Here is a 22,877-nt window from a genome sequence, read left to right as displayed (position 1 = left end):
AATTTCTAACATAGCAAAAATCAGTTGCTAATAACACATCTAAACAAAAATCTCTTTGGGGTCATAATTTTAAAGATTATAAAAGAATCCTGAGACCAAAATGCTTGAAAACTACTGCATTTGATTATAAGCTTCTTGAGCGCAAGGACCATGTGTTGCTTTTCTTTACATTTTTCAGTGCTTAGCACATAGTTGATATTTAATAAATAATAGCTGACTGGCTGGTTTTGGGATAAGGGATAACCTCCTCAATCTAGGGAGGGCCTTACTGAAATGAATAAGAATTTATAAGCCTATGATATGGGAGGGGGCTTTTCTCGGAAAAATCAAAGCCTGCTCTGATAGTTGAGATGAACCAAAGAGCAGTAAAATTAATTATTCAGTTTAGGACAGTTGTAGCCAGGCTCTATCATCATTTTAGGGAGGAAACTTATTCCAGTGGAAAGAAATCAAGGTTGAGACTTTTAATATCTGGATTTTCATATCCTTGCCTTACTGTGACTTCATGCAAGTTAAAGAGCCTTTCTTCATATCATCGTGTCCCTTTTCTCTCACCCCAACCAAATGAAAAGATGATATACTCTATCTAGCTATCTTCCTATAAACCCTGACTATCTCCTAGCACTATTGGGAAAAGTGTCCTTCTCTGTAAAGTGGGAATAACGACACTTACAGGGTCTGCCTCATGTGGTCTTTGTTAGGATTAAATGAAATAAGATGGGTAAAGTATTTATCAAAATTTGGATGCTATCTAAATGCTGGTTCTTGCTGCTCTTGCTGCTACTACAATAATTATGGATTCAATTATTTTTAATTATGTGTGATTTTTTTTATGAACCCATTTGGAATTTTCTGGGAACAGTTTGCCATTTCCTTCTCCAGCTCATTTTACAGATGAGGAACTGAGACAAACAGGGCTAAATAACTTGCCCAGGGTTAGTAAGTGTCTGAGGTTGGATTTGAACTTAGGAAGAGGAATCATCCTGATTGCAGGCCTGACATTCTCTCCATTGCACATCTAGCTGCCCACAACTAGGACAGATATAAATATATTTTAGAAGATGCAGATAAGGCAGAGCACTAGTTGGATAACTGAGTTGTTTGGGCCTGAATGATTTATATTAGAAATTTAGAGTTTAACTTTTCTTATACTAAGCACTCCTCTATCAATCTGATAAAGGCTACGGAGTCCTCAGAATAATGATTTTGATTTTAATACATAAAATAAAACAAAATACCTAGGATTACCTCCCCCCCCCAAAAAAAAGATTAGTGAAATAAGGTTTTTCCCTATTCACATTCTCAGACCTCCTAAAATTTATCCCTGATCCTTTTTGGGTTCTCAGTTAAGAACCACTGTTCTAGGCAGTTTTGAGTTCCCCTGATTAATTTGTTTTGGCTGTTTAGACCTGATCTGAAGTCTAGTGGCTCAGTGTGAAAATGACCTTATATGGCTACTTCTTACTGATAACCAGATAATTTTTCTTTCCCACTAGCCTTTACCATGACCCCCAATCTTTGAGGCTTTGATGTCAGAGTGGTTAAGCCCGGAAAGATCTGCAAACTTGCTGAGGCAGGGGAAACAGCTACTTGTGAGTCACATAGAGTGATCTTGCTATTGCTGCTACCAGAAGGAAACCTGGCAGCTGGGTCTCCGGAAGCTGTGGTGTGACCTTGGGCTACTCAGCCCTGATCCAGCCTGACTGGTGGTGAGCTGAAGCTTTGAGGTCCACCCAGTCCTTTGACTGTAAATGACCAGAGTTCCAGGAGGCAGGAAACACAAAACACCATTTAATATATGGCATGTCTTTGAGAAACGGCAGAAGGTGCATTGATACCTTAAGCAAAAGAATCAGGACCCATTTTCTCCCATATCATCTCTGTGCTTAGAGTCCTTGTTGGATGAGGATCTAGCCTGAGTAACTGTCATCCAAGCAGAAGTTGTCAAGGAGAATGTTGGTGAACTTGCTTCTAATGAGGGAAATTCAGGACCGAATGTCATGACCTTCATTTCTACTCTGAGTTAACTAACCTCTGGGAAGTAAGACACAGTCCTCTCTCCTTCATGCACCAGTCTCTCTTTGGAAACATTAAAATAAATGTCTGCCTAAGCTTTTTGTTGAATCTGTAATATGTTCAGAGGGTGGCAAGGAGGAGGCTTGATGTCATTTTGTCTGAGAAGAGCGAAGTAAATTGAAAGGTCTTAAGAAAGAAAGAAGAGTTTTGGTGGGTTGTAGGTTCAATATTATTCTCAACCAGAGTGACATGACACTCAAACTAGGTAACATCAATTTGGGCTGCACTAATGGACATAACAGTATTCAGAATGGGAGATTTCATTATATAATATGAAATTCTGTCCTTGAGGGATACAAACAAAGAGGAACATTCCCAGAAAGTGATCAGTAAAATGAGAATCAACAAGTCAAATCAAATTTATTAAATATCAAAAAATATTTATCTCAAGTACTATATTAAACTCAGAGAAAATAAGGAAAGCTGCAAAATACAAGTAGACTATAAAGTAGACCATACAAAAATTAGTTGAAGGAATTGAGGGTATTTATCATAGAGAAGAAGAAACTTGGAGGCAAGGGGAACTATAAGTATATTAAACTATTTGAAGGGCTGTTATATTGAAAAGAGATGAGATTAATTTTTTTCAGCCCCTTTAGAAAGAGCTGTGGGGGGCAGTGGGTGAAGGATTAAGTGAGGCAGATTTTAGTTTATTATAAACACTTCTTAATGATTAGGGATATACAAAAATTAAGTAATACTAGAAAAAAGGAAGGGCGCTTGGAGGTTACTGAGTACAACTCCATCATTTTACTGAAGAAACTTAAGACTAAATAAGTTAAATGTGACTTTTGCACAGGGTCACATAGCTAGTTAAGTATCTGAGTCAGAATTCCAATCCAGTTCTTCCTGTGCCTTAATACTCTGTTTCCCTTCCACTATTCCATGGTGCCTCCAATGAGCTACCTGGTGAAGTAATGAGCTCCTCATTGCTAGATGACTAGTAGAGGCTAAACAGTTATTTCTTAGGGATATTGAATCCATGCTGCAAGCAGATGTTGGTTGAAATGATCTCTGAGGTCTTTTCTAGTCCCAGGATTCTAGAAAAAAGAAGGTTTCTGACATTATCTCTTTTGTGGCTCCTACCATGAGCACAGAGAAGATAGACCATTAAGATGAATAAATGTGGGCTTTGGGACAAAACTGAGTCTTTTTTCTTCCCTTGGTTCAAGTTCTGGAGCTAGCAGAAATCAGAAGGGAGAGGAAATACTTTTTTCAGATGTTTAAGTCTGACAGTCAAAGTGATGAGACGATTTCATTTTCCTTTTCAAAGTTACAGAAACTGTACAAAGAACTGGAATGATCAGCCATCTCCTCCAGGGCTGTCTTTCCACCTGGCTTTGAAAAGAATTGGGTCTAATTTTTCCAAAGCAAAAGCAGTTAAGAAAAAAACCTTCTGGTCAAAATAGACACCCAGAAAGCCATTTACATCACAGCAAGAGGAAGCCAAGGGAAAACATCTCAGTGAGTCCTTGAGTTCTCTGATCACTTTGGGGTAGATGAGCCTGCAAGTAAAGGAGAATGGTGTGTCAATAAGTTGTTCTTTGGAAGTCCCTTAGTGTAGATGGAAAATTTTAAAATATTGGTTTAGCACAGCCTCCCAAGTCAGAAGTTTGGAGGGCCTGGGGATAGGACCTAGGAAGACAAGGGAGCAAGGAAGTAGAAGTTAAAGATGTATACTAGTCAATGGTCCACTGGTCCTAGCAAGTGTTACATGAAGTAAGCAATTCAACTAGCTGACTCTTATGTTGCTTCTTTCATGAGGGTCTCTCAATTTGGGTGGAAAGAGGGTAGTGAGTGTGGCTGAGTTTTCTTCTTACCTGACAGTAAAAAATACTTGATAGTCAAGAATAAATTGACAGCAATGCTCTTGGCGAGCAGCACACGGAGCCCCAGCAGGGTGATGGACAGCAAGTTCAATTTCTCAATTTGCACTATAAAGAGGAAAATTAAGGGAAGTAGCATCGGTGGTGATGAGATTCCAGCCTAGAGAAAGGCACTCCACAGTGACTTCGACTTTCCTCTGCCCTGAATCACTCTTTTGTTCCCTTCCTATAATCACACTTATTCTTGAAATCCAAGTCTCTGCTGTGGTAACCCCAATCAAGAGTTTCTCTAGAATTCACACAGATAGTCCAAGGAAGTCTGCAAAGGATGCCAGAGGCTGGAGATTCAGGAGGGACTTCATTTTTTTTAGTTCAATCCCCTAATTTTACAGATGAGGAAAACGAGGCACAGAAAGGTCAAGTAAGATGTTCACTCATAAGAAAACAACAGGATAAGACAGGATTTGAATCCAGGTTATCTGACCCTAAAATCAGCACTCTTTTCACTGTTGCCTCCTTTTTTTTTTAAACAAGTATTCATTTGACAAGCCTTTATTGAGTGCCTATTGTGTGCTGGGGATATAAAGAAAAAGAAACAGATCTTGCTTGCTAGGAGTTTATATTCTGTGTTGGAAAATTACACACACACAGAAAGTTAGGTTCTATCTGTCTGCCTATCTATCTATCTGTCTGTCTGTCTGTCTATCTTGAGGCAGATAGGGTAGTTAAAGTGTTGGACTTGGAATCAGGAAGACCTGCATTCAAATATGGTTTCAGATCCTTATTAAATGTATGACACTGGGTAAGTCACTTAACCTTTGTCTCAGTTTTCTCATCTGGAAAATGGGGCTGACAATAGCACCTACCTTCTACATCCTTGCTGTGAGGATCAAATGAGATGATATTTGTAAAGCTCCTTATAAATATTAGCAATAATAATTATATACAAACACATACACACCCAGAGTGATTTGGGGAAGTTATTACCAAGTGTGGGGGATTAGTTGCTATAGTCTCCCATATTTTTTTTAGGGAGACTGTAGCAATTAATCCCCCATATTTCTTAGGTAAAGTTTCTTTGTTGATTTCTAATTTTGGCTGTTTTTAATCATTCTCTCAGTCCTTATGGGGGCTGCAGATTTTGGTCTTAAATTTCTCTTGCCCCACTTTTTAATCTCTTTACTTAAACTTACCTGTGGGTTTGTGGCACTTTGGAGAAGATAATTCCTGGTCACTGTCTTTCTTTAGGTCTGGAAAGAATGAAATAAAAAAATTAGAGGCTCTATATTCTACTTCTAGCCAAGGAAATCATAGAATTTCAAAGCTCAAAGGCAACATCTAATCCAACCCCTTAATTTACAGATAAGGTAAACAAAGTCTAATGAGGCTGAGTGCCCTTGGAACATCCTATCTCCTTTGGGAGCTCGCTCTATTAATCATTACTCATCCATCTTCAGTTGCTCCTTCTCTGCTGGCCCTTTAATTACTTCCTATAAAAATTCTCAGCTCTGTCCTAACCCAAATCATTCTTTCCCTGACCATACTACCTTCCTATTTTCTCACCTGCATCCCTGAAGTTCTAGAAGAAGTAGTTTATATTATTGCCTTCACTTTCTCACTTTTCATTAATTAGTTGATAAGCATTTAATGCTAGATGGCAGAGAAAATGGATAGAGTACTGATCTTGGAGTCAGGAAGACCTGAATTCAAATCCAGCCTCAGCTACCACTAGCTATCTGATCTTAGGCCAGTCACTTAACTCTGTTTATCTCAGTTTCCTCATATGTAAAATGAGCTGGAGAAGGACATGACAAACAACTCTAGTATCTTTGCCAAGAAAACCCCAAATAAAATCAATTTGTCAGACCCCAAAGAGTCAGACATGACTGAAACAACTCAGCAACAAGGCTTTTATTAATTGCTTGACAACAGCATCATTAGCACAATCACCAACAGCTAGTGACATTTTATAGAGCACATTAAAGTTTGCAAAGAGTTTTACTTATGACATTTCATACTACGAGTCAGTCACTGTGCTAAACATTGAGGCTGGCAAGGAATGAAAAAAACCTAGCTTACAACGAGGTACAATACACATGGAACTAGCTACATATAAGACATGTAGAGAGTAGATAGAAGGTAATCTTGGAGGACCTTGCTAGGAGGAACAGAAAAGATCTCATATTGAAGATGGTGCTGTGTTGAGTCTTGAAGAAATCCAGGAATTCTGAGAAGAGGTAGCCTTGGAGGAAATGTATTCCATATAGGAGGATCAGTCAGTACATGAAGACAAGAAGAACCATATATAATGTGGTTTCCAAACTAACAGGAAGCTACTTTTTCAAAGTTCTTCACTGGCTTTTTAGTTGTGAAACACCAACATCCTTTTCCTCAGTTTTCATCATTCTACTGTAGCATTGACTACTATTGAATTCTTCTTCCTCCTGGAAATCCTACCCATTTTTGACTTCTGTTATACTTCTGTTTCTTTTACTTTTCTGACTGCTTTTTTCAGTCTCATTTGCTGTGTCATAATCTTACTAGACTTTAAGTCCACATCCCCTGCAAGGATCTGTCTTGTCTCTTTGGGATTTGTTCCATTCTCATGGCTTTACTTATTATTTTTATGCAGGTAAGTACCAGTGCCATTTTCACCAACTGCTTGATGGATAGGATGTTGTTATAAGCATTTTAAATTCAACAGATCCCAAACTGAATTTGTTCTCTTTCCTTCATAAATCTGCCCTTCCTCTCCATCTGTATCTTTCTCTATAGAGTACAATCATCTATTCAGAAATATAAGTTCAAAAACTTAACTTATTTATTCTTTGATTCTTCCCTTTTTTCCCCATCCACCAACTTAAATTAGGTGCCAGTACCACATAGTCCAGACATAGAGTAACTATGTTTACAATGTCTTTCATCTATCTATCTATCTCCCTTCTTCTTAACTCACTGCCACCATCTTGGATCAGGCTCATTTTACCTGATTCATTATAGCCCATGAACTCTTTACTCATGTCTCCCTCTCCTTCAATTTATCTTTCCCAAAATTTCCAGTATTATTTTCCTAATACAAAGGTCTGATTGAGTCATCATTGGCTCCCTATTACCAATAGGAAAAATATAAGTCCTACAGCTTGGCATTTCATGCTTTTTAGTTCCAACTTAGATATTCAAACTTATTTCATGTTGATACCATCCATGTACTCTACATTCCAGCCAAAATAGATTGTTAGTTGTTTTGTAGTATCATTCTGATATTTCCTTTTTCTTACATGTGTATGAAGGAATTTTGCTCTTCTGTAATACCTCTTTTTTTTCAAGGTATAATTCAGGTGTTATTTCCTGAAACTTTCAATATCTCTCCATCTTAAATTGATCTTATTCTCTTTTTTCTAAAAATATACTTCCATATTACTCATGTTGTGAAAGAAAAATCAGAACAAAAGGGAAAAAACATGAGAAAGAAAAAGCAAACAAAAAAGGTGAAAACTGTACGCTTCAATTTGCACTCAGTATCCATACTTCTATCTAAAGATATGGATGGCATTTCTCATCCCAAACCTATTGGAATTGTCTTGGATAACTGTATTGCTGAGAAGAGCTAAGTCTATTTTAATTGATAATCCCATAATCTTGCTATTAATGTGTACAATGTTCTCTTGGTTCTGCTCATTTCACTCAGCATCAATTCAGTATGCCTTTCCAGGATTTTTTGAAATCAGCCTGCTTATCATTTCTTATAGAAATTTATATTTCTTATATTTCATTACATTTATGTACTATAACTTATTTAGACATTCCCCAATTGATGGACATCCATTCAATTTCCAATTCTTTGTCACTATGAAAAGAACTGCTACAAACATTTTTGCATAGATGAGTCCATAAATTTTATATCTACTTCCCAGTGTTGAGAAGAAAGGGCTTTATAAATCTAAAAATGTGAGTTATTAATTATTCTGACTTCTGGACCAACATTTTCTTTTACATCATGATTTCAATATCTCAAGTTATTTGGTTGACTCTATAAAACATAACTTCTGAAGGAATTTCTGATGGGTTTCTGATAGCTAGGACAGTTTGGGTTGCTTCCTGTTGGGGGTCAGCACCAGTCTAGATTGTACAGTGTCCACAGATCATTAATCTTGAGGAAAAGACATGGAAAGGGCTGATTGACTGGTTGAAGTTCATAGAGAAAATGAAAATAATAATTTGCCTTTAGAAAACACTTTATAGTTTCCAAAGTACTCTCCTCACAAAGCACTCTCCTCACAAAGCACTCATTATTTCCACCATTTTTACAGATGAGAAGATCACAGCTAATTGCAATATTTATGGTCACAGAAACAAAATAAGTGTTAGAACTGGGGCTCAAACCTAGTCTTCATGTCTACTGTTTTTTTTCACATCTTATAAAGATTTCCTTCCAGTGTTCCAATTACTGATATAGAAATGTATGTGATGTGAGTTTTCTGGGGCCATGTACTTGAGCTTTCCCTCCTGTTACTTACTCTTTTAACTCAGGCACAAAATGTTTGAACCTAGAGCTCTTGTCTAGCTATCCATTTCCAACACAGCACCATTTTGAGGATGGAGATGTTTAGTATTCCCTCCCATAACTTCCCTTATTCTTTTCCCATTCCCGGTTTTCCTGAGATCATACCTGAACTCTTCTCAAAGGGCCTTTTGTAAGAAGCCACCATGGTCTTATTGTTATGCCGAACTATACAGTTAATTTGTTCCAAATCTTTCTTATATTGGCCAAGCTTGATAGCGCTGAACTTCCCATTGGCAATGGTGACCGCTCCTTCTTTTGTATTGTCTTCTGGATCGAGATGTATATCCACAGTCTTGGGGTAGAAGTCCTTCACCAAACATGCAACATTGGTCCCATTTTTCATGACAAAGACTGAGGGCATAGAAGGTTCTTGGAGTTCTGAAAAATATAATCAATTTCTCTGTGAGGTGACTGACCAAGGCATGATTATAGAAATAGTTAACTCAAAAGATCAACTTTCTACCAATGATCTGTTTTTTTTAAACTCTGCTATCTGTTTGCTGATTCCTGAACACTTGAGAGGATGGGCAGGGGAAGCAAAAAGAGATGCATTATATAAATGTTAGCTATTATCATTACCAATGTCATGTTTATGTGGCTAATGAAGGGATGATTATGTTACTCACAATATTCTGATTCAGCATTGTCATTCTTATTGCCACAGAATACAGGATATAGGAGTCATCCATCATCCTGCCTTTGGCAGTACCATACCTAATTATCTTCTGAGTCTTAGTTGTTCTCTCTATGGCAGCAGCCAATTAGCAATAGGATATTGGATAGTACGGACAAAAACCCTCTGCTGATGGTGCCATTTTAAGCCTGGACTATGGCTGATAAGTTTGACTGAAAGTTATGTTCAGAATGGCTCAGAGCCATTGCTGAGTGGGTAGAGAAAGAAAATTAGTCCATGGCTGAATTAGGGCCCTGGACAAGAATATCTGTGCCTATTCCCTTGTTAGTTCAGAGTTTCAGTCAAGTAACTACAAAGTCCCCTTCACTGAGATTAAGGGCTGGTTGTGTGAATTTTCTTTTACCTTTGAAGCCACCATCACGTCAAGTGGTGGGAATCAAGTAAGGATGCTGAACATGGAGTTTGCATTGAAAGGATCACAAAAGCAGGACTAAGAAATTCATTAACATTTTACTCTTTAGTGGTTCTCAAGATAGTACCTTTATTTGCCAATTCAGTGAAATGACTATCAGAAAAGAGTCAATACAGAGAGCAGCATTTTAAATGCCTTTAAATGCCAAGTGTAGAATTTCTTTTAAGAACCAGATGTCCAAAGTATTCCTTGAGTCAGGGAAGGAGTTCCTAATGGATGGACCTTGAATTTTGGTCTTGACCATGGGCTCCTAACCAACTCTATCAGACAGGTCATAAAATTTTTCCACTGAAAATTTTAGTATAAAGATATGATTCTGTTATTTTTACTGAACACAGGAAGAAGGTTCCCAAAAACCTAACTTGATATTATCAGCTCCTCATCATTAGAGTGCAAATACCCCTCCTTTTGTACTCTCCTAGCACCTGCTTTCAAACACCCTGGTACTACATGAGAAATCCCTCATCTTTCCCTGCTTTAGCTGAGACCAACTGACAACCTCAGTATTAACGGCTAGAAACCACACATGACAAATGGCTTTCTGTTTTCCTTCCTCACTCACCCCCTTCTCCCTTCCATTCCATATTTTCTCCTTCTCACTCCCCTTCTCAGCAGAGATACTTCAGTTTGGTCTCCCAAGTTTGATCTTGGACTGAAATATATTTATGTTGGTTTTTATGGATACTTAATTTCCCTCTCTGTAATAATTTTTCCACTAATTCCAGCAGCCAAGATCTTGACTTGTTCTTAATAATCTACCTTAACTACAGTCATATCCATACTAGAGAAACAAAACATCCCAACTAGGGAAATTAGATCCCCAAATGAGGGAGATATAGTTTCTGGAGTCTCAGATCTAGAACAAGGATCTCATAAGTTGGGACAGGTGATTGAACTAATAAAGAAAAAATCATTTACCACCATAGACTTAGGTCTAAATAGCTATAAAAATGCAGGTTCCTATATTTGTTTTGGTCAAAAGTTGCTAGAACTGAAAGAACTCAGGTGCCTGGATTTATTTGGGCTGGAGCTACCAAGCAGAGACCTCCTTGGGCCCAAGGAAAGAATATCTAATTGGACATAAGGTGATCTGGTTTTGATCTGGTTTCTTCTATTAACTTCATTGTAAGCTTGGAAACTGTCCTTCTTTTCATTTCCCTAACCTATAAAAATGAAGTATTTGGAACATATAAGATTGAACATTCTATAGTGTTAGGAAGTCAAACATTCCATTAACTTGAGCTATGGGATTCTGACCTGAGATTCTTGATTCTAGCTCAGGAGAAAAGTCACAGAATCAGAGTTGGAAAGATCATCTAGTTTGTCTTGTACCTCAACAAGAATCCTCTTTACATCAAACCCATCTTTTGCTTGAAGACCTCAAGTAAGAGGGAATTCATTACTTCCCAACACAGTCTATCTCATCTTTGGATAGATCTAATGATTGAGATAATTTTCCTTATGGAAGGTTTAAATCTGGCTATTTGCAATTTCTACCCAATGCTTTGAATTCTACCTTTTGGGGGTCAAGCAAAAAAAAAAAGTAATTGTTTTTTGCAAAACCCTAATGTATATGAGAAAAGGTTATGAAAAACCTAGGGAATTATAGTCTACTTTTGAATACTGTCAGCATGTTGAATTTGACCACAATAAACTGATTTTCTAGAACATTTTGTTATGATCTGTCTTGATTGATGACAGGCCTAATCAATGATGAATTAATAATAATTGAGTAAATGGTTAAGACTAATGAATAATTTTCAATGAACAAATATTCAATCAAAAAGTTAAAAGTTCAAATCAAGTTGGATTAAAATAAAACAAAACCAAAAAAACCTTAAATATGGTTAAACATGGTTCAAATGTCTAGACACAAATTGGTGCTCTTTTTTGTGTGTGACGGGGACCCTTTTGGCAGTTTGTGGAAGCTTATTGATTCTTCTCAGAATAATGGTTTTAAATGCATAAAATAAAATGCATAGGATTACCAAGGAAATCAAGGACATTTAAATACAGTTATCAAACTACATTAAGGAAACAAGTTCATGAACGTCAGGTTAAAAACCTTTGGTTAAGATGCTACATTTGGCTTCAATAATAATAGGTGACATTTCTTAGTGTTCTAAAGTTTACAAAACATTTTCTTCTTAATCTTATAAGGAAAGTAATGCAAATATTATTTACCCTCATTTTATAGATGGAAAAAACTGAGGCTCAGTGATTTGGTTAGGATTACATAGCTAATAATTACTGTAGTTTGTATTCAAATACACATCTTATTTGACTTCATGTCCAATGCTCAAAAAATTGAAATTTGAAGTTGCATATGTCATTTTTGGGCTTTTCTAAAAACTACTATGTATTATACTTATTTTTGTATCTTTTTTACTTTTTTAAAATTACAAACTCTTTAAAAGTTGGAAATTGTGTCATTTTTTCACTGATAACATTACTGGTTCTTAATGGTGCCTTGCATATAGTTGGCACATAATAATGTTTGTTGAATTAAATGAAATTGAATTATATTGAATTGAAATGTGCTCTGAATGTATTTCTTTTGAATTTTCTGATCTTCTATACCTTCCCTTTCTTCAAATAGAATTACATTTGCTAGTTTAAAAATGCAATTTGTTTTGAACTTAGAATCCTACTTTTGGTCTTTCCCATTTTCATGGCAATCAATTCAGAGTTAAGATTAAACTGTCAGACAGAACACTCAAATAAGCATATGCTTCACCTTGAACTTGCCTTATTTGCCTGGAAGCTTAGATATCAACATATCTGCTGCATTTCTGAGAGTAGTGAGTATACACAGGGTGTTTTATGTAGCACTGTGCCTGAAGATTTCAAAGTTACCAAGAAGTTTAGGATATAGCTTCAATTTCAGATCCCAAATATATTCCATACGATGCACCACATTTGTCAAACAATATTTCTGCAAGGATTTCTAAAGCACAGCACACATTTTTAGGCTAGATCAGCATGGCTAAAGGGATGTGGACACGTGAGACAAATCTCTGGAGAACTGTAACTAGAGTGTGTGTGTGTGTGTGTGTGTGTGTGTGTTTTGTCCTGACTTTAGGGCAACAGTATCATACTTCTTCCACTTCCTTTTGTCTATGCTTTCTGGCTGCTCTGAAGATTTCTAAAACAAAAGGATTGTTTTTTAAGCTCCTAACAGAGTATCTCTTGCTTGATACTGTTTTAAATCTTCAGCTTGCCATCTCTTGTAACATTTCCCTAAGGAATTTGACCACCAAAGTAAAAGAAAACCATTCAGAGAGATGAAATTAACCTAAGAAACAGACAAAAAACTGTAACTTACCAGGCTCTACTGACAGCTCTGTACCATTTCCAAAATACATCGCTCGGGTGTGCCAGGAGCACTCTGCTATACAGCCATGCACGTAACTAGCCCACTGCTGACTTAGGACCCTGGGCAAGAACATCTGTGCCAGTTCTCCAGCTAACCTGGAGCCTCAGTCAAGAAACCAGACAGTTAGGGAACTACAGAGTCACCTTTATTGAGGCCACAGGCTGGTTGTGTGAATTCTCTTTCACCTTTCAAACTATCACCACTTTAAGTGTCAGAGATCATTAGAGATGTTGAACATTGAATTTACATCGAGATGATCACAAAGGCAAGCTGAGAAATGGAACAAGATGAGGGTGACATTTTGCCCTATAGTGCCTCTAAAGATAGGAAATTTATCTGCAAGTTTAATGGGATGGATACCAGAGAAGAGATAATATAGCTAGAAGGCAGACAAAAAAGAAAAATTTTTAATGGTTGAAAAGTCAGGGATGGAATGATTTAGAAATTTGTCCTATTTTTTTACTCTGATGAGCAGGACTCTCTCTTGGGTCATAGAGATGGCTTTTCCATTAGAAACAAATTATCTCTCCTCCCTTTCCTTGCAAATCTCATCCTCTGTTCCAAATCACTTAGAGTCTTACCACAGGTTTGAATCTGTTTTATGATTCACTGGGCCGAGTGAGGTATTTTCCACTAAACTCAGAGCCTAGAAAGGAAATCAGGAAATTGCCTCTGTTGGATAGTGCTTTCCTTGCCTATGTGGCATATTTGCCTTGTAGAGAAAATTCCTCTTTCTAGAAAGTATTAAAAAATTTCCATGACATCTAGACTTGGATACAAGTCTCATGAGGTTTCAGTGTACATGGGAAATTGAACTTCAGAGGGCACTCAGGTCATACTTTATTCCATTACTGAAAAATTGGTGTCTGGGCAGAGGAGGTTGGTGGTTAAATGAGAGGTGATATGTTGTGCAAATCTCTCTGGGGCGAGAGATTTGATTAGAAGCACAGACTTCACACTCTTTCAGTTTCACATTTGTTACCTCATATTCCATACTTTCAGAAAGTATATGTCTCCACTAGTGGAAAACCAAGTGGAGAAGATGGTGCCTCTGGGTAATGTGGATCAGCTCCATTGGGCAGGCTAGAATCCTTCATCGTTCTCCTCTCTTTCCAATCCTCTGAAGGAATACACTTAAATGTTTGATACAAGTAATTCTTATTTCCAAGCGGAAATAAATTAAACAAAAAAGTCAAATATTTACATTTTTTTCTCATCTACAATTTACCAGTCTGAGATATTCACATAGCAATTAACTATATCTCTTTTCTTTCTCTTGCCTTTCTCCTTTGCATTGCATTTTCTCTTGTTCCTTAAGAGAGAATCACCACATTCAGCTAATAGAGATGAAGGCGTTGAAAGAACCCTATTACTATTTATTAGAGAAGTAGATACACTATTGAATATCAATCTGAATGATTGCCTCATGCTTCCCAGTCTATAGCATCGGTTGAGAAACTCAGCAGGACAGAAGGTGACTACAATGAACTTGCTGAGTTTAGGGAATAGGCTATGTAACCCCCCCATGGTATTTAATAGTGATGGAGAGAATCCCCGCCCTTTTGGCTCTATTTTCCTGTTTATAATGTCCTGGGGCAGAAGTCCTATTTCAGGAATGAGGTGTGTTTTTTTCCTTACAATTGAAAAGGATTTGTCTACAACACCATGCTCTGAGACAGACCTGCCAAGTTCAGTAATACTTTCTTAAGATAAATCTAATAGGTTTATCTTCAGAGTTTAATCAACTCCCTTTGCAGAGAAACAGGGATCCATCTAATATGTCAATGTGAGCCTGGCCACAGAAATATGCTTCATAGTGAATCTTCATTTTCCCTTGGGTTACATTAGCTATGGATCAGTGGAGAGACCCACTTCATTGGACTCTTCGCACTCTGGAAATGACTTAGCATTAAAGTACAATTACTTTGTGTGGACCATTCACAGGTCCTCGGGCAATAAAGGAACCAACAGTTAGGTTGCTATAATGGATAATCTCCTGCCAAGGATTGTCTTGCACAATGAAGATCATCCCTTCCCTTTCCCTTAGGTCTCTAAACACTTCCCCTGTGGTTCAAGAGTCTCCAGAAGCCATCAGCAATCATTAGCCTGCGTAGTCAAATTGGAGTCTATTCTAAAGATAAGTTTAATAGCTGGGTGCCTGCTGCCAAACTGTTAGGCTGACTCCCCTAGGCTCATAGAGGTAACAGACTAGGCAAGAAGGGATCTGAAGTGTTGATCGTGGCAGATGCTGCTCTTTTGTTGCTTTCTGAAACCTGAAAAGACTAATTATCATGAACAGCTCTATGGAGGCCAATGCTCTGATCTCCCATTTTTGTGGGGTCTTTGAGTCTGACTCTAGGTGCTTTGGTGTAAGACAGCCTTAAGTAATGATCAGAAAAAAGCACAGGCCTGGATATCCGAACACCTGGGTTCTAGAATCAATTCTTCAACTAACTCACTGTTATCATTTCAGACAAGTCATTTTCCATTTTTGGGTTTCAGTTTCCTTATCTACACAGTGAGGAAGGTAGATTAGATTGTTTCCCACTTTTTCTTATACTTTTCACATTCTTTCATTATATGGATTGTGACAAAACACAGATATAGTAGCATGATGTTCTTCCTTTCACCTGAAAGAGAAAACATCTCTCTGTTGCTACCCACATACCTATGTACTTACCTACCTACCTACCTATCATCTATCTGTCTATCTATCTATGTGTTTATGTGTTTATCTATCTATCCTTTCTCTTTCCTTTCTTTCTTTTTTCATTGCTTCTTAATTCAGCTCTTGACTTTTGTGTTCCTAAGCAGGATAGAAAACCTTATCACTTCTGGCATTGCCTTTCCATTGGATCTTGGGTACGATGTCCCCAGCCAGAAACCCTAATTCAGAAATGGATTTTATTTAAATGGATGTAAAGGGCCTGTCTGCCAACACTGAACTCTGGAATAGGCCTGCCAAGTACAATGACATTTCTTTAAACTAAATTCAACAGGTCAATCTATAGAATTTAATCAACTCTCTCTACAGGGAAGGGTTTTTCTTTTAGAGTTTTTCATCTCCCCAAGGAATTTCAGGTTTTCAGGACTGTAGGAAGCTCTTTTTCATGGAGGGACTAGTGTCTTGTCTCTAATACTAGAATAATGGAAATGTGTGATACTTGGTTCCACAATAAGCTGAATCACTTTTCCAAAGATGAGCTATGTGCAGCATAGGCACTGTTGAAAGCCTTATAAAAACACCCCTGCTGCATCTTTGTCTTCCATTAGTTTGGTTGCACAACTCAAAAAGGGCAGCGCAAGGGGCTGAGTGGAGACCCACAGACTTATGGGGCTTTCTGAGATCTAAGCACATATGTTGGTATCTTGTTTGAAGTCTGGTATCATCTGGATGCTAACATTTTTATAAAATTCCCCGGGTTTCTTGGTATCTCTTTTAGCCTGCCATCTTTGTCCATATCATGAAAGGAAGACTGTCCCTGGTTAACTCTCATTTTCCTCCTGACCTCTGCCCTTAAAATCTCATTTGCTCTCATTTTCTGTTAGAGCTGGAAGGTACATTTTAACTTATCTAAACCAATCTCCATATTTTAAAAAATGAGGAAAAAATCCTGTAGACTTTGATGTAACTTCCAAGACCACAATAATGTTATACTAGCGGAGAGTAGAATCTTTTTGATTTTGCTAGAGAATTTCCCAGTGGTCACTGCTCATTGAGATGATAAAGAATTCATTCCATACTTCTTGTCTCTCTGATCATTGCTCTTTCTACAACACAATACCATTTCATTACAGGTATATTTAAGATCCATTTATTTGCTGCTAATTGGATAGTACCTCTAAAGTTTGTCAGAAAAGAAAAGAGAAACAAAGAACATTCAGGGTAAGATTGGTGATCATGAAATAATCTATGCATTCTCTCTGTAATGCCAAATTAACTTGAGAGACAAGCCTAGGAGAAACAAAGCTTTTAGTCACTTACTAGGAATGCCCTCCAGTTGAGTTCCTTTTCCAAAGATCCGTGGATTTGTTGAATATGAAGCACTTTTTTTCTTATTAACTTTTTAGCACTTCTTTTCTTATTAATCTAGCTGCTCCTGGCATCAATAACCAGGTAGATGGATTTTCATTTCCCTAACCCCAGGTTTTTAGTCTTATCTGATTTGACCTCTTGACACAAAGCCTTAGGGAAGGTCTTTTTAAGAATAAGTATTAGAAAATAGAAACTGATTTTATTTTCAAATACAGTCTGAAAAGATTGTTATCCATACTTTTTAGCTTTCCTATGCTAGAGGGAATAAGATTTGTGTGGAAAGGTTAATGGAAATAAAAATGACATTTATTATTATTATAATTATAACTATATATCACATTCTAATCTTCTACTTCATTGATAATGGAACTTCAAATGAGAAAATTACTTTTATCAATATAGGTTGCCAAATACTCTCCAATTTATAGTCATAAATTTGTTTGGAGCACTAAGTTAAGTCAAATCAATGAGCACTTATTAACCACCTACTATGTGCTGGACAGGCAGCTAAGTGAAACAGCAGATAGAGCACCAGATTTGGAACTGGAAGACTCATCTTCTTAAGTTCAAATCTGATTTCAAACACTTACTAGTTGTGTGACCCTAGTGAAGTCACTTAATGATAGTTGCCTCAGTTATTTCATCTGTAAAATGATCTGGAGAAGGAAATGGCAAACTACTCCAGGAACTTTGCCAAGAAAACTCCAAAATGGGGCATGGAGAGTTGGATATAACTGAATCAACTGAATAACAACAACAAATATGTCAGAAACTAGGAATGCAAAGAAAGGCAAATAGCAGACTTTGTTCTCAAAGAGCTCACAGTCTCATTGGAAGATAACTTGAAAACAACTATATACAAGGAAGATATTTCTATATTTATGTGAGAAATGGAAGATAATAAGCAGAGTCTTAGCATAATGACACTAGTATAAAGGAAGATTGTGAAAGGCTTTGTGTAGAAAGTTTGATTTTAGCTGGGACTTGAAGGAAGCCAGGAAATAGAGATAAGGAGGGAGAACATTCTAGGCATGGGGGACAGTCAGTGAACATGCACAAAGACAAACCATAAGAAGACAAGTGTCACTGGGTCATAGAGTATGTGAAGGGGAGCAAGAAGTTTTAAAAGGCTTTAAAAGGCAAATTGAAGATTTTATTTTTAATCCTGGAAGAGATTGGGAGCCACTGGGGTTTATTGAATGGGTGAAGATGGGAGTGAAATGATCAGCTCTGTTCTTTAGGAAGATCAATTTGACAGCTGAATGGAGGATAGAATAGAGTGGGGAGATCAACCAAGGTCATACAGTTAATATCTGTAAGAGGCCAATCTTAGATTAGTTCTTCCCAACTGAAGCTGTCTCCATTGATGATACTGCACTGCCTCTTTAATGTAGAGTACATTAAATTTTGTAAAAAGCATTATATACTTGATCATATTTGAACCTTATGAGAATCCTGAGGGGTAGGTTCTATAATCATTAATTGTTCTATTTTATAGATGGGGAAATTGAGGCTTAGAGAGGTTATGTGACATGCTCATGGCCACAGAAGTAGTAAGTGCTAGAGATAAAATCTGAATCTGTCTTCCTATTCTTTTGTTTTTTGTTTTTATGGCCTGGAAATAACCAAGTATTTAGTTTCAAGGCTGTACCCTCTCCATAATGACATTGTAATGCATGTGTGTGTGTCTTCCTAATTCTAAACCCAAAGTCTCTCCACAATGCTATCTTGTCTCTTAAATGTGTTTAAAGGAGTTGGGTTTAATTAGACTTGAAAGAGGAAATACTGGAAAAGAAGGTTAATGACAACATTTAAAGGAATCTAGGGATTTTATTATGTTGAAAGGATCTCTTTATTATTAATATTCCTTCTTGTGGTAGTAAATTATAGAGAGGATGGTGCCTGCTCATTTAGCAAATGAGAGAGAATATACAAGAGCAAAAAAATACTTACTGGTCTTGGAGTCAGAAACTTTAGTTTTGAGTCCAAAATCTTACATTTATTAGCTATGTGATCTCAGTCAAGTCACTTAATTTCTCTGAGCTTCAATTTCTTCATATGTAAAATGAGAATAATGATATTTAGGTAAACTACCTCAGAGAATTTAGTATATTTACACTTAGCACAATGATTTTGAATATAGTAAATACTTAGTAAATGTCTCTCTCATTTATTCACTCATTCATTCATTCATTCATATATTTCAAAGGAAAGGGAGTTAACTAAAAGAGCCTATGGAAATAGAAAGAAGTTTAGCAAACTTCTTATTTTACAGATGAGTAAACGACAGGGAGATGAATGGCACTTGCCTCCAACTCCACAGGTAATTAGTGGCAGAATTGGGATTAGAATACAGGCCTCCTCCTCCCCCTTTCACTTTAAAGTACTCCGTCAATATAGATATTTTAGCATATTTATGTGATTTCTGCCCACTTGACTGAACCCTAAAATATGACAGGGAAAGAAGGGGAAAAGAAGGGAGAATAATAAGTTTAAAAGGGAGGGATGAGGAAGTATTACAGAGCAGAATGAATTGGGAGAAACAAAATCAACTTGGTCTGTTGGAAAGAACATAATATCACCATCACTCACCTGGCACGACCTCCAGGCGGGTTCCTTTCCCAAAGACTAGTGCCTCACTGCCTGCGGTCCCAATACAAAAATCTCTCTTTTCTTAGTATCATAACGATCCTGGCAACTGTACCCAGGCAGCTGGGCTCACTCATCGCCCTTCCTCCCCCTCCTTCCACTTTTCTGCTTTCAAACATGCTTAAAAGAGTTGGGTTTAGTTAGATTTGGAAGGGAGAAGCCTGAAAAGGAAAGTTAATGAGAGTATTTAGGTGAATCCAAAGATTTTATAATATAGAAAGGAGCTTCCAATGCCAATGCTGATGATGCTTATATGTTATCACACAAGAACAAGTATGACATTGTGGAAAAGTACCATTCTTGGAGTGAGAAAACCTGGATTTGGGTCTTGTTCCATCATTTAGCTATGGGACTCTGGATATCTTAACTTCTCTGAGCTTCCAGTTTCTTCATTTATAAAATAGTGAAATTGATATTTATTCCATCCATTTCCCAGTGTTGCTGGAAGGAGCACTCTATGTGAAGTGAGCTCTTATTCTTATCTTGCAAAGGAGATTATCATCATCATCATCATATTATTATTATCTTCTAAAGGAAGACATGGGCTTAAATAATGGAATTTTATTAGCCAAAAAAATGTAACAGAGTTGGAGAAAATCGTATTGTAGAAGTTTTTAATTTTATAGATGAGAAGTCACTTGCTTAAGGACATATAACTAGTGACCTTAAGAATTAGGATTAGATCTCAGATTTCTTATCTTTTATACCTGGGATCTTTTTTATGTATCACTGCTTACAAGTAAATTTGAAGATGCATGTTCACTGCTCACTGGATTGAACCTCTAAAGTTTGGCAGACAGAGAGAAAGGAAAAGAGAATAGTCAAGGTAAGATGGGGTGAATATGTGAGAGTTGCAGGGAGAAAACTATCAATCTCCCAGAAGTAATTCAAGAAATGTACCTAGAAGAAACAAAGCTTGATTTTCAATCTTAGAAAGAACCTAGGGTCATAGTTACTTACTTGGCAGGACCTCCAGGTGGGTTCCTTTCCCAAAGGTGAGTATTGTATAGTACACTGTGTTTTCTCCCAGCACAAAAACTCTCTTTTTTATTTGTTGGCATAGAAGATCTAGCATCAACACTCAGGCAGAAAGGCTCTCTTGTCCTGGCTCCCCATCGTCAGCTTTTTTAGTCCTGTCTGGCTTGACTTCTTAACTCCTCCTTCTCAAAGGAGAACTAGTTAGGAGAAATCTGTGATTTGGTTATTTGACCAAAGTCCCTGAGCTACTTAGTGTAAGAATTGGAAATAAAATCTAGGTATCCTGATTCACACCTCAGGGCCCTTCTATATCAATGTTATCATATTCAAATAGAAAAGAGGTTACTGAATAGTCCATAAGGAACCCTGTAGACTTCATATTGACTTAGATACCCACATATTAACATTCTCTTTTTCTACTGAATTTTTATTCATTTTGTTAAATATTGTTTTATTTATTTTTGTTAAAAACTTTCCATTTTACATTTTAATCTGGTTCTCGTTGCACTCAGAAATGATGGGTGCAATGTAGCCTGTGAACCAGATATTTGATGTTTCTTTTCTATGTCATGCTGTATCAAATCAGCTGCAGTATGGGGTCAATTTGATAAGAATCATGCAATCATAGATTTGCAGTTGAAGGGCCAGCCAGCCTAACTTTCCATTTCACAGATGAGAAGACTGAGACTTAGTGAGTTTAAGTGACTGGCCTTTAGTCATGCAACTAGTAAATACCAAAGGCAGGATTTGCACACAGGGCTTTTTGACTCTAAGTAGAGAATACTTTGCATTATGTTTTACTGGCAATTAGATTGCTGTGTGGAGTGGACAAATGTTGCCTCAGATACTCACTGGGAGAGTGCTCTATGACCCTGGGCAAATCATTTAATCTCTGCTGCCTCAGTTTTTCATCTGCATAGCTCCTACTTCTCAGGGTTGTTGTGAGGATAAAGTGACATAATATTTACAAAGCACTTTACAAAAATTAAATAGTTATGTATGTGATGATGATGATGGTGATGATGATGCCAGGCTGCCTTTCACCTGCAACTTAATGGGCTGGTTAAACAAATAGAAAAGGGAGGTGAATGGAGAATATTCAGGGGAAAAAGGTGATCATAAGGGCCAATTGTCAGCACATAATCCACATTAGATAGTGCAGGAGATTCTGCCTTTGTCTGTCCCTGGCCCTTCCTTTGTTTCTCTGCTATCCATCTGATAGGTTGAAGAAGAGAGGTCTTTAAAAAATTTCTTTCAAAGATATCATAAAAATGTTTAGAACTCAGTTTCAAAAGCATCTGTACTGCATTTGAAGCAAACAAAAACAAAGTCACAATTACTTACTTGGTTCCATTTCCAGAAGGGTTCCTTTCCCAAAGATCATTAAAAGATCATACAATCCGTGTTCCTAACACAAAACCTCTCTCCTTTTGTCAGCAAGATTGCCCTGACATGAGCTTCCAGGCAGGTGGTTCCCTCATCTTCATCACTGACCCACTCATTGCCCTACTTCCTTTGGGTTTGACCTATATTAACACCTTACCTCCTCAATCTTTAGAGGCCCTTTATTTTGCATTAAAATTCAGTCCAAAGATCTGGTGGAATTACATTTTGTATTTTGTCACTCTCTAATAGTTAAAGAACTTGGAGTTGGGTAATTAGATCTGAAGAATGGAAGGGAACATTGATGGCAAACTGGAAGTACACAGAAGGACATTTTGTGATATATGATGTGATAAGATTAAAGGAAGAGGAAATGGTCTTAAATTGCAGTAGGAGAGATTTAAGTTGAGTGAAAACAGAACACATAGATTGATAGAGCTAGAAACAAACTCAGAGACCACCTAATGCAACCTCCATATTTTTCAGATGAAGAAACTAAGTCTGAGAGAGATTAATTGATTTGACTGAGGTCGTCAAGCTTGTGAGTAGGAGAGTTAGACCTAGAAGTCACAATAGTGAGGGGCTTTAGGCACTGAAATAGTTTGTTGGGTGAGGCTATGGAGCCTTTGAAAACCTTGAAGAATAAAGAGGATGCACTTATCTCTCTGAGGTGGTTGAGATACACTTCCTTCTTAGGAATGGAGGTCGGGACTAGATAACCCCTGGAGGGCCTTTGCCATCACAAAGAGTTTTTGAGCAGCCAAGAGATGAAATCTCAAATTTCTGACTCCCATTATCTAATGATTTTTGTCATGCTCACCATGTCAGTCCTCTACACCTTTTTCTGATTAAAGGGCTATTGGTAGATAAAATTTACCTCCTT

General features: G+C 37.2%; 1 gene segment (V, D, J or C); it reads right to left on the bottom strand.

Annotated features, from left to right (window-relative positions):
* Window positions 1-3,303: 3,303 nt before the first annotated feature.
* LOC116421022 overlaps window positions 3,304-22,877 on the bottom strand; it is a 49,731-nt gene continuing 30,157 nt past the window's right edge. The window contains 5 exon segments of the C gene segment in view: window positions 3,304-3,581; window positions 3,897-4,010; window positions 5,096-5,152; window positions 8,572-8,844; window positions 12,898-13,043. Of these exon segments, the coding sequence occupies window positions 3,562-3,581; window positions 3,897-4,010; window positions 5,096-5,152; window positions 8,572-8,844; window positions 12,898-13,043 (610 nt within the window).

Source organism: Sarcophilus harrisii, chromosome 2, assembly GCF_902635505.1.
Source record: "Sarcophilus harrisii chromosome 2, mSarHar1.11, whole genome shotgun sequence".
Lineage (NCBI taxonomy): Eukaryota > Metazoa > Chordata > Mammalia > Dasyuromorphia > Dasyuridae > Sarcophilus > Sarcophilus harrisii.
The sequence above is the reverse complement of the archived record's forward strand: the minus strand, read 5'-3'. Positions and strand labels throughout refer to the sequence as shown.